General features: G+C 42.4%; 1 protein-coding gene across 1 annotated transcript in view; it reads left to right on the forward strand.

Annotated features, from left to right (window-relative positions):
• The window catches only part of LOC143282607 (uncharacterized), a 37,304-nt gene that overhangs the window by 13,068 nt on the left and 11,736 nt on the right, over positions 1–12,500 (forward strand). Inside the window, exons 3-5 of the mRNA XM_076588294.1 lie at positions 1,118–2,092; positions 2,223–2,421; positions 2,964–3,034. Of these exons, the coding sequence (XP_076444409.1) occupies positions 1,118–2,092; positions 2,223–2,421; positions 2,964–3,034 (1,245 nt within the window). The remainder of the gene's footprint in view (positions 1–1,117; positions 2,093–2,222; positions 2,422–2,963; positions 3,035–12,500) is intronic.

The raw sequence follows: 12,500 nt of genomic DNA on the forward strand, positions 1-12,500 counted from the left end.
GAGGGGACTGGGAAGGGGAGGATTGTGGGCGGGTGTGGTGGGGAGGGACCTCTACTCCATGAGGAATCTGACCCACTTCTCGCTAGGCAGGTAAGGGTTGGGTGGGGGGATGGGGGAGGGGGGGGCGAGGGGAGGATTGTGGGCGGGTGTGGTGCGGAGGGACCTCTACTCCATGAGGAAGCTGACCCACCTCTCGCTGGCAGGTAAGGGTTGGGTGGGGGGATGGGGAGAGTGGGGGAGGGGGGGGGGGGCGAGGGGAGGATTGTGGGCGGGTGTGGTGGGGAGGGACCTCCACTCCATGAGGAATCTGACCCACTTCTCGCTAGGCAGGTAAGGGTTGGGTAGGGGGATGGGGAGAGTGGGGGAAGGGGGGGGTGGGGCGAGGGGAGGATTGTGGAGTGGGGGTGGTGCGGAGGGACCTCTACTCCATGAGGAAGCTGACCCACCTCTCGCTGGCAGGTAAGGGGGGGGGGGGGGACCATGGGGAGTAGAGAGGAGGATTGTGGGGTGGGTGTGATGGGGGGCTGGGTAGTGTGTGTGTGTGTGTGTGTGTGTGTGTGTGTGTGTGTGTGTTCGTGTATAGTCTCTCTCCATAACTCGCTTCCGCTCTCTCTCTCTCTCTCTCTCTCTCTCTCTCTCTCTCCAGGGGGGTTCACACAAGATGGCGGATTGACAGGATGTTTCAGTGGAGGTGTCCGCAAACGATACGTGATTCCTGTATTGTTTGGAAAAATATTTTCTATTAGGTGGATGCAGGCAATTTATAAACACTCAGTGACTGTGAAAGTGACGAAAATGATACAAACTGAATGCTGGAGGGCCAGAATTGGCCATTTCTACAACGCCGCCTTTTCTAGGTCAACGGGTCGACGAGTGCGTTCAGGAAGAAAACAGGTCAGCGAAGAGATAGACAGAGGTGCTTGCATGACAGTTGTTGACTTATTGTGCAGTGTGTTCTCATTCGGCATGTTGGTGTCGCTCGTGTGTGCATTTGGAAAAAATGTGAACATTGTTGCTGCATTCGAGAGAACATACACAAATGAGCTCGAAATGTTGCAAGGAACTAGGTCGAATGACGTAGATGTGTCAGGTGCCAACAATTCGTGTTGTTCGGCAGTGCACACCACAGAGATGGTTACCGTGTTGTGTGTGCTCAGCGCGTTTCACTCAGCGCGTAAACTGCTCCTCAGTGGTGATGTGGAGATGAACCCTGGCCCCAACCACCACGAGCAAGACAATCAAGTGAAGAAGAACACAGAAGCAGCGACATCGGCTCAATGTGAAGTGAAACCCAGCGTGCAGTCAGACGTGACCAGAGAAATTCTCCAGGCCATCAAGCAGCAAACAGATCAACAAACGGCTCTAATCAGAGGGGACCTGGGAGACATCAAATCTGAACTGGACAAGGTGAAGCAACAATGTGTAAACATAAACACGCGCTGTGATAAGATAGAACAGGAATATCACCACCTGGCAGCAGCTGTGAGTGATGTGGCATCGGACATACAGTATTTACACAGTGAGGTAGCAGAGGGGCGGGAGGTAACAACCAGACTGACCACCACTGTGGACACCATGGAGCAGAAAATCAGCAAGATAGAATCAGAAATCGACAAACTTGAAGAATACTCGAGGAGGGAAAACCTGCGCTTCTTTGGGATTCCCCCACTTGGACAGAATGAGAACAATGACACGTGTGTCAGTGCTGTGGTGGATACATTGAACAGTGTTGAGAGAGGGGTGAAAAAGTGGACACCTGATGACATTGTGCGTGCTCACCGTATTGGACAGACCAGGGAAGGAAATCCTCGACCGATGATAGTAAGATTTGCCAGATGGAGAGACAAAATGACAATTATCACAGATAGAGACTTAAGAAACAAACTGACTGAGAAAGGTGTAAAAGTCGCCAACGATTTGACGCGAGCACAATCCAGCGTTGTTGCTGAGGCCAGACGAGAAGGCAAGAAGGCATACTTCAGGAAAGGAAAGTTGGTGATCGCTCCGTTGCCTCCTGATCCCAGAACGTATGCAGAAGCAGCATCAGTGGGCGTAGCAGACTGCAGTCCTGTTGCACACAGCACGGCAGCGGGTACACGGGGGTGCACGAACTCGGAAAGTCAAGGACGACGGGACTCGACCAATCACAGCGAAGGCTCCCTTCCTGGTGACGTCACAGATGTGACAGCGGGTGACCGGTATCGACACGGATTGGCTGACAGGACGACCCCCCGGCGTGATGACGGTGGTGTCCCCCAGCGTCAAGGCCAAGGTCAACAGCAGAGAGGCACAAAAAGGACACCCCGTGACGTCACACAACACAGCGGCAGCGCACGTGCAGCGACCACTGGCCCTGCGGCAAGCAGACAAGGCGGGCTACACGGTTATTTTAAGAACCAGCCCAGCAAGTCCCCAGCTGGTGTCAGTGACAGTGGCAGGACACTGCGTGACAGAAAGAAATAGGACAGGCTTGGCCATCCAAAGGAATGGACTTTTCTAAATTATAATGTTGAAAATTTGTATGGCAAACTGAATGATATACCGTTTGTTAACTACATCAGTTCCTTTGATTTCATTTGTCTTACTGAAACTTTTGTTGATTCAACATTCGATTATAGTGGCATTTTCACAGATCATTTAAAATTTGATGCTCCTGCTATTAAATTGTCTCATCATGGAAGAAACTCTGGGGGGGTTGTACTGATGGTTAACAAAAGGATTGAACAACATGTAAAAGAGATAAAAATGGACTGCAATAATACAATAGCAATTGAGATTGATAAAAGTGTGTTTGGTGTGGACAAAAATGTGATATTAATTGCATGCTATGTTGCCCCTGAGGGATCACCATTCTATAATCATACTGAGTTAAAAAATGGCATTCTTATATTAGAAGAAAATATGATACAGTGTATACATAAAGATGATAAGTATATAATGTTGTGTGGTGATTTGAATTCCAGAACAGGGTGTGAACAGGCAAGAGTGGAGAGCATGATGAACTATGTGCCAAGTTGTGATTCTGATGTGTCTGGTGAAGAGAGAACTGAACGGATCTCAAAGGACTCTGTCATTAATAAGTTTGGGAAATCTTTGTTGGATCTTGCTTTGATGTTTGATTTGTTGATTATAAATGGATCTTGTAATAATGACACCAGTGGGGATTTTACTTTTGTGTCACCACATGGAAATAGTGTCATCGACTACTTTCTTGTTTCAGAAAATTTATGTAAGCGTTGTGATTTGCAGATTGATGATTGTTTGTTTTCCTGGCACTTGCCTGTTGTACTGAAATATGAGAATGATCAGTGTGTTGTAGAAGACCAGGAACCAAAGACAGAATGTGCTGGTGAAAACAAAATTGTGTGGAATGAAGAAAAGGTTCAGCTGTTTAAAGATGAGCTGGACAGTAATGAATTTAGAGAAAGTATATGTGAAGCTCACCGCATGTTATGTTTGAATGTGGACAGGGGAGTTAATTTGTTTACTAATGCTTTGTGCGGAGCTGCTGCGTGCATGGTGAGAGTGTGTGGAAAAGGAAAGAAAGAGTTTAATGATTGGTTTGATATAGAATGTAAACAGAAGAAAAAACAGGTTAAGAGATTACTTAAGAGATTTCAAAGATGTAAGACGGAAAGTGATAGGAAGCAGAAGAAAGAAGACTATACGAAAGAAAGAAAAGTGTATGTTGATCTAAAGAGAGACAAAAAACGAGCGTTTGAACAAGAAAGATTAAAAAGACTAAAAAATAATGCTCATGACCCAAAGATGTTTTGGTCAATTATAAGATCGGTTAATAAGAAAGCAGTGATCTATAATGATATCAGCACTCAGCAGTGGTATAATCACTTTTTTAATGTTTTTAACGCAGCTGGGGATAGTTTTGAACAAGAAGAAATTTTGTTTGAAGACGAAGAGAACAGGGGAGAGCAACCTTTATTCGATGACCCAATAACTAAGCAGGAAGTTATTAATAGTATAAAGAATTTAAAAGCTGGTAAAAGTTCTGGTCCAGACTTCATTGTAAGTGAAATGTTAAAAAATGCAAATAACTCTGTCATAGAATTCTTAGTTTCTTTATTCAATAAATTGTTTGAAGATGGGACATTTCCTTATGATTGGTCGAAATCCATTATTATCCCCATACATAAAAAAGGCAACACGAATGATCCGGATAACTACAGGGGAGTAGCATTGACAAGTGTAATCAGCAAAGTTTATACTCATATTTTGAATAAAAGACTTACGAAGTGGGCAGAAACAGAAGAGAAAAACATTGAGCAGCAGGCGGGTTTTAGAGCTGGTTATAGCACGATAGATCACATATTCACACTGTATTCTTTGGTACAAAATTATCTCTTACGAAATTCTAAATTATATGTAGCATTTGTGGATTTCAGAAAAGCGTTCGACTCTGTAAATCGTAATATTTTGTGGGATATTTTGAGAAAAACTGGTGTACATGGCAAGCTTTATACGGCCGTTAAGAGTATATATGATTCTGTCCTTGTGTGTGTACGTGATAAATGTAATTATTCTGATTTTTTCGAATGTCCATATGGTGTTAAACAGGGTTGTCTGCTAAGTCCCTTGTTGTTTTCGTTTTTCATTAATGAACTTGCTGTTGAAATATCAAAAAAGGGTAGACATGGAATTCAGATGATTCCAGGAGCAGTAGAATTGTTTTTGATGTTATTTGCAGATGATATTGTGCTTTTGTCTGATACGGCCATTGGATTGCAGAATCAACTAACTGTTTTAAAGCAAGAGGCAGACAGATTGCGGCTAACTGTAAATCTTGAAAAAACTAATGTTATAGTTTTTCGAAATGGGGGCCACCTTTCAGCACATGAAAAATGGTTTTATGGTGATAAAGAGTTAATAGTGACGAATTCCTATAAGTATCTGGGGATGTTATTTACCACGAAATTGAGTCTGTCGTCTGCTTGGGCTGAAACAAGCAAAAAAGGGAAAAAAGGGGTAATAGAAATTATTAAATCTTTTCGGAAGCTACATTCCATTGATATGAGCCTTTTCTGGAAATTGTTTGACACACAGGTTGAACCGGTTTTGACGTATGCAGCAGAAATTTGGGGACTTTTGATTAATAGTCAACTCGAAAGGGTGCACACATTTGCTATTAAACGTTTTCTCGGCGTTCCACTACACTCATCAAACACAGCACTATATGGGGAAACCGGCAGATACCCACTGTATGTTAAGACTTTCGTAAAATGTGTAAAGTATTGGATTAAGTTGACAAGGCTACCGGCTTCCAGATTGTGTAAGCAAGCGTATGAGATGATGTTACTGCAAGAAGAGAGAGGCAAACAAAACTGGGTTTATCAAATCAAAAAAACTCTAACTGAACATGGATTTGGACTTGTTTGGATGTGTCAAGGAGTGGGTTACGAAAATGTGTTTATCTCAGAATTTAAAGATAGATTGATAGCATGCTATAAACAAAATTGGCATGGAGAAATGGAAAGTAATGATAAATATAGCTGGTTCTTTTCCTTCAAGACAGCATTTCAGACAGAAAGATATATTTCAGTCATAACAAACAGGTGGCACAGAGTCAATCTTGCTAGATTTAGATTGAGAACAGTCGGGCTGAATGCTAATAAAAGATGGTTTGAGACAGGTGGATTAACATCTCCTTGTCCATTGTGTGGCGAGAATAAAGAAGATGAGATACATTTCATGTTCAGTTGCAAAGGATACGAGGAGGTTCGGGAAAACTGTACACTCTTTAAAACAGCTGCAGCAAAGAGGAAAGACCTGGTCAGTGTCTTAACATCAAATGACGAAAATATTATCCTCTCACTTGCAAAATACGTCTCAGAGGCAGTAGATACACGGAAAAAGAAAATAAATGATCAAAATGCCCGTTAATTCATAATATATACAAACATTAATGGTTTCCAAAATGATTTCTTTGAGGGTTAAAATTAGAAGCAGATAGAATTAGTATTTGGATGGTCAATCTAATGATGATGTTGTTATTTTTTTTGTGTGTGTGCAATTTTGTTGGCTGTTGTTTATTGATATAACCTTTGTAACATTAGGTGCGCTAGTTTTTGTTTTTGTTCTGTTTTGTTTTACTTTTTCAAATGATTGGATAAAACGACACTGTAACTTCCCCTGCACCCCCCTGTCACATGGGCTGTTAAGCTAATGACAGTAAAGAGTCAAAGTGTCAAAGTGTCTCTCTCTCTCCACAATTTTCTGTCTCTGTCTTTCTTTCTCCCACCCTTCTCTCTTTCCCCATATGTTTCTCCCTCCCTCCTTCTCTCTCTTTCCCTCCCTCCCTCTCTCTCTCTCTCTCCCTTCCTCCCTCCCTCCCTATCTGTCTCTCTTTCTCTTTCTCCCTCTTTCTCATCCTCCACGTTTCAGTTGGTTGTTGTGAGCGCTGTTCGTTGGATGATTTATGAGTTGGCATGAGCCTCGACGGAGGAGGGGAAAGCAAACAATAAAACTGAGTTAGCCAGAACGTAAGAAATAAGGTGATGAATTGTGTGGCAGGGGTATCTCTGAGGGCAAGAGAAAGATGTAACAAATGTGACTTGTCATTTAACTTCAGATGCCTCACACTCCGTCTTTCTGACTCTGTCTCCGTCTCGGTCTCTCTCGGTCTCTGTCTGTCTGTCTGTTTGTCTCCCTCTCTCTCTCTTTCTTTCTGTATATCTGTCTCTGTCTGTCTCACGCTCTCTGTCTTTGTCTCATCCTTGATGTGTGTATCCTGACCCGCATTTAGCATCCAGAGAAAGAGAGAGAGGCAGCTAGATTGACAGACAGAGACAGAGAAAGGCAGAGACTGAGAAAGAGACACAAACGGATAGAGACATTGACACAGAGGCAGAGGCGTCGACACAGAGACACAGACACGGAAAGACACACACACACACACACACACACACACACACACACACACACACACACACAAAGAGAAAGAGGCTCAGAGAGACAGACGCAGAGACACAACAGGCATAAGCAGACCGAAACAGACAGAAAGACACAGGCAGACAGACAGAAAAACAAGCAGAAAGACACAGACAAACAGAAAAACAGACAGAGAAGAAAAAAAAAGATACAGAGAACGAAACATTATCAGACACAGACACAGACAGACAGAGACAGAGGCACAAAAAATAATGACGGAGACATTGACGTAGAATCCAATCTCCGCACCAAAAAAATGATGTATATATATGCACATGGGTCTCAAAGTAAAACGTAACTTTACTAAGCAGCTTCTGCGATCGATTACAGTACGTGTTTACAAAGCACAAATGTATGACTATGAGTGAAGGGCAGAAGCGAACTGACGTCAGACGGTCTCGTTGATTTAAGAGTTTGTCAAATGACGCTGTTGTGTTGGTTGGGCTCGCACGTGATATTCGATCTGCTGACGGCTGGTAAAGACTTGACCTACTTTCGTTTCAAGGTTGGTAAATAGCTGGAGGTCAATACTATGGGTGGCGTCTGTAAAGAGCGGGCTGTGCGCATGCATGCGAATGCGAATGTGTGTGCGAATGCGTGTGTTGGGGGTGCATGCGAATGCGAATGCGAGACGTTACGTACCAAATCGTCCCCCTCCTCTCCCCACACATACACCCACACCCACACACACACAACCTTCCGTAGGTGATTCGGGGAAGGTATCAGTGTCTAAAATCGTCCACCGTGAGGTGCGTCATTGTCCTAAACTGTCATCCGGGTGACATAAAGGGACGTCACCATCATACTATTTCGCCCCCTCTAACCCTGCCCCCCACCGCCCACCCCCCACCCCGCATCTCCACCTCTCGTCCCCCCACCGACATTATTAGAAAATCTGTCCTTAACTCTCTCCATACGAACGGCGAAAGAGACGAAGTCAACAGCGTTTCGCCCCAATTACCATCATCAAAATATTGCAAGCGAAGGCTCTTATACTGAAGAGGTGAATGTTGACAAAGAATACCACAATTCTGACGACGGAAGCTAAAGGTTGGGTCATTGAGACACCCACTGGACATCCGAGGGGTCTGTGTAGAGGAGAAGAGAGAACTGGCCGTACTGAGTGAGTTAAGCGTTGGTTGGTTACTTGGTTGGTTACTTGGTTGGTTGGTTGGTTAGTTGGTTGGTTGGTTACTTGGTTGGTTGATTTTGGTTGGTTAGTTGGTTGGTTGGTTGGTTGGTTGATTTTGGTTGGTTGGTTGGTTGGTTGGTTGATTTTGGTTGGTTGGTTGGTTGGTTGGTTGGTTGGTTTTGGTTGGTTGGTTGGTTGATTGATTGGTTGGTTGGTTGGTTAGTTGGTTTGTTGATTGGTTGGTTGGTTGGTTGGTTGGTTAGTGGATTGGTTGGTTGGTTGGTTGATTTTGGTTGCTTGCTTGCTTGGTTAGTTGGCTGGTTGGTTGATTTTGGTTGGTTGGTTGGTTGGTTAGTTGGTCGGTTGGTTGGTTGATTTTGGTTGGTTGGTTGGGTTGTTTTTCTTTTTCCTTGTTTTTGTTTTTGTTGGGTTTTTTTTTAAACATTTTATCGTGGTCAACTGGTTGTGGTCAGCAGTGGTCAGTGAACTGTCAAATCCTGTCAAGAAGTCCAAATACTGCATAACAGTCACACCACAAGAGAATGCAATCGGAGCAGTAGTGGTCAGTTAACGATCAGAAACCTGCCGTGGTGCTATGATATCACAACGCACACACAACACGAACAGCTTGATCTGAAGACTTGTGGGGGTTGTGGTAAACATAAAGCAAAACAAAACAACAACAAAGTAACATTCCGCACATGTGCGGTGACTCGCTACCTCTGGCAGCGTGCCATTTTTGGGGTACCCTGGTGGGTGGGTGTTCCTCTTGTGTGCACTTTCGCTTTGTACGTGTGTGTGTGTGTGTGTGTGTGTGTGTGTGTGTGTGTGTGTGTGTGTGTGTGTGTGCACGCGCCTGTGTGTAATTATGTCTGTGTGCACTTGAGCTCTGTGTGTGTATGTATGTGTACACTTTGGCTCAGTGTGTGTGTGTGTGTGATTCGTTTGTGCTGTGGGTACCAGCAGTGTCAGTTCTTTCGCCCTCTTTCTTTTAACACGCGCACACACACACACACACACACACACACACACACACACACACACACACACACACACACACGCACGCACGCACGCACATACACACATACATTCACACACACGCACGCACGCACATACACATATACATTCACACACACACACACTCACAAAGTGATATACAGAAGTGGAACAATAAAAACAGCTATCGATCGTCTCTGGCTGTTCCACGGAGGTAACAGTGTAGGGATATAAACAGGCACATTAATTGACGTATAGTGTGTGTGTGTGTGTGTGTGTGTGTGTGTGTGTGTGTGTGTGTGTGTGTGTGTGTGTGTGTGCGTGTGTGTGTGTGTGTGTGTGTGTGTTCAATTTCATTGAATGTCTATACACATTAAGTGACATTAGAGATGAAAAAGGGGGGAAGGGGAGGAAGGGAGGGGAAGGGAAAGGGATGAAAACAATACTATTCATAACATTAACAACTACAACCTGACTAAGAGAATAACTTTCCAACTCTTAAACATATAGGCGTAAAAAAAAACCTACAATTAAGTATTAATATATATATATATATATAGATAGATAGATAGATAGATAGATAGATATAAACATTCAAAGGTTATAACAACAATCCAATTGGACTATTAATACTATTTTGACAAAGATTTGAAAAAATCGAACAATGAAAGTGCAGAGTCCAAGATTTCTTTCATTGGGAAAGATGCTAGTACAGGTATATGACATTTTAGCATATCGCAAGTAAATACATGATCACTTGTTATAGAATTACCTCATGTACAGGAAACGCTTTATATATATATTTTTTTTTTGTCTTGAAACAGTTCAGTTTCCATCTACAGATCAATGACTCAGTCTGCCTTTTATTGTGTCGTTCATGGTTGCCAACAATTCCATAAATTCTATTTATTTCTTCGTGTAAAATTTTATTTGTACAGCCTATATTCCATTCTTTTATCTGAAAGTCTGATCGCTGGGTCTGTTCCACTATACTGTAACATTCTTGCAATGAAAATGGAAGAGATAAACATGTTGACTCAGCTGATCCCTTTGCTCATTTTTTTTGCTAATAAATCAACCTTCTCATTATGGAAAAAAAAGCCACAATGCGAAGAAATCCAGACAAAAGTTATGCTGGTGCCCCTCACTGAAAGTAAATGAATTAGACGTGTAATTTCAATAGTAATTTCAGATCTAACTTTCGAGTGTTAGAATTTGATGGTATTAATCTCTCTCTCTCTCTCTCTCTCTCTCTCTCTCTCTCTGTGTGTGTGTGTGTGTGTGTGTGTGTGTGTGTGTGTGTGTGTGTGTGTGTGTGCGTGTGCGTGTGTGTGCTCTCTGTCTATCTGTCTCTCTCTCTCTTTCAGTTTTCAACGGAGAAATTTTAAAGAACATGTAGCCCACCAGTGTGCTTTCGATAGATGACGAAATAAGAATATCACCAGTGAGATTTATCGCCCTAATTTGGGGTTGTTGGAAAAAGCAATTAACTTTGGAAGCCTTATAGATATCGAAAAAAAACAACAACAACAAAAAACAAAAAACAAAACAAAAAACAACTCATGCCCTGATGTCAATTTCACAACTTATATGAATGATTTTGTAGAAAGTTGGATGGTCGAGGTGCGTCATTCGATTTTACTTGCCTTGTATAATGCACTGATAAGCCCTAGACTAACTAGTACAAATGTGTGTGCGCTTGTGAATGTGAACTGAGTGAATCGTGAGCGTGCGCGTGTGTGCCTGGTATTTAGATATGATTCCGAAGGTAACCTTACAGTTTCATTAATATATAATTATACTTAGCAATAATCATGTTCTGTTTTATGATTTTGTTTTTGTGTTTTCTGTTGTTTTTCTTTTCAAGTCTTAGCCAAAGTGTTAATTTCTTTGTAAACCGTCGTTATTCTTTTGTGCCAAAGGATAGTATTTGCCAATGGCAATAATACAATGTCCGTGTCCGTGTCTCTCTCTTGGATAAAGCAGCTGAACAGTGTGAGAAGATGCATTTGTATGCTTTGAAGAGATTCTTAGGAGCAGATAGACGTACGTCAAATGACTTTGTTTATGGTGAAGTCGATAATTATTGTAATTGATTCTGTTCTGTGTTGCATAAAATATTGGCTTAACTCTCTCCATACGAACGGCGAAAGAGACGACGTTAACAGCGTTTCACCCCAATTACCACCATCAAAATATTGCAAGCGGAAGGCTCTTATACTGAAGAGGTGAATGTTGCCAAAGAATACCACAATTCTGACGACGGAAGCTAAAGGTTGGGTCATTGAGACACCCACTGGACATCCGAGGTGTCTGTGTAGAGGAGAAGAGAGGACTGGCCGTACTGAGTGAGTTAAAATAATTTGTATGTATTGAAATAGGCTACAGCATAAAGGTAAACAATGCTTTTGCAACTCGATACGAGGGTTAAAAGGAACAGGAGAATTTTTTTTTTTTTTTTAATGTGTTTGTTTGAATATGGATATGGGTATGTCTGGATAAATCAAGGAGTAGGAAATATTCAGATGTTTATTCGTGATCTTCGTCAGACTTATTAATTGTAACTGGTAAAACTGGCAGTTTCATAATCAAGAGAAAGATTCCAGACATATTCTGTATTCAACGGAATGTCTCACAATGTAATTCAATAATTACACCTTAACTTGATCCGTTCTGTAAAACAAATTACATCGAAATTTTTGTTTTGGAGTGTGTGTGATATTTGTACCCGTTATTTTATTATAGAGGATTTATACAGAATGTGATTTATTGCGCCCATTCTGTAAGGAATCAAAAGAAGACGAACTTCATTTTGTTAAGTATGCTCAGTATTAAGAATATATGAGATCGGTTAATCCCAGGAAAATGATATAGTCAGCCATATCTTTTCAGCCTCATTTTGTTGATGACATCAACAAATGAAAATGTAGTTAAAAATTTCAGTATAGTATTATATCAAGCTTTCAGTGTTAGAGATATAATGCATTCACAGTACACCATCGTATTTTTTTCATTGATACTTCAATAATCCATTTCTAATTTCCAATCTCTCTCTCTCTCTCTCTCTCTCTCTCTCTCTCTCTCTGTCTCTCCTGCTCACTGCTGTCTCCTCCTCTTCCCCACTCTCTCTCTCTCTCTCTCTCTCTCTCTCGTCTTCCGCTCTCACATTCCCTCTCTCCTCCTTTCCACCTCCTACCCCTCCCCTCACCCCCTCGCTCTCTCTCTCTCCTGCTCCTGCTAACTGCTATCTCCTCCTCTTCCCCACTGCCCCCTTTCTCTCTCCCTCCCTCCTTCCCTCTCTCCTGCTCTCCCCTTCTCTCTCTCTCTCTCTCTCTCTCTCTCTCTCTCTCTCTCTCTCTCCTCTGCTGAGCACGAAGCATGATAAATAGATACCGTTCAGAATGGAAGCGTTCCTCTCTTTTGTCCAAAT

The sequence above is a fragment of the Babylonia areolata genome, chromosome 1, assembly GCF_041734735.1.
Source record: "Babylonia areolata isolate BAREFJ2019XMU chromosome 1, ASM4173473v1, whole genome shotgun sequence".
Lineage (NCBI taxonomy): Eukaryota > Metazoa > Mollusca > Gastropoda > Neogastropoda > Buccinidae > Babylonia > Babylonia areolata.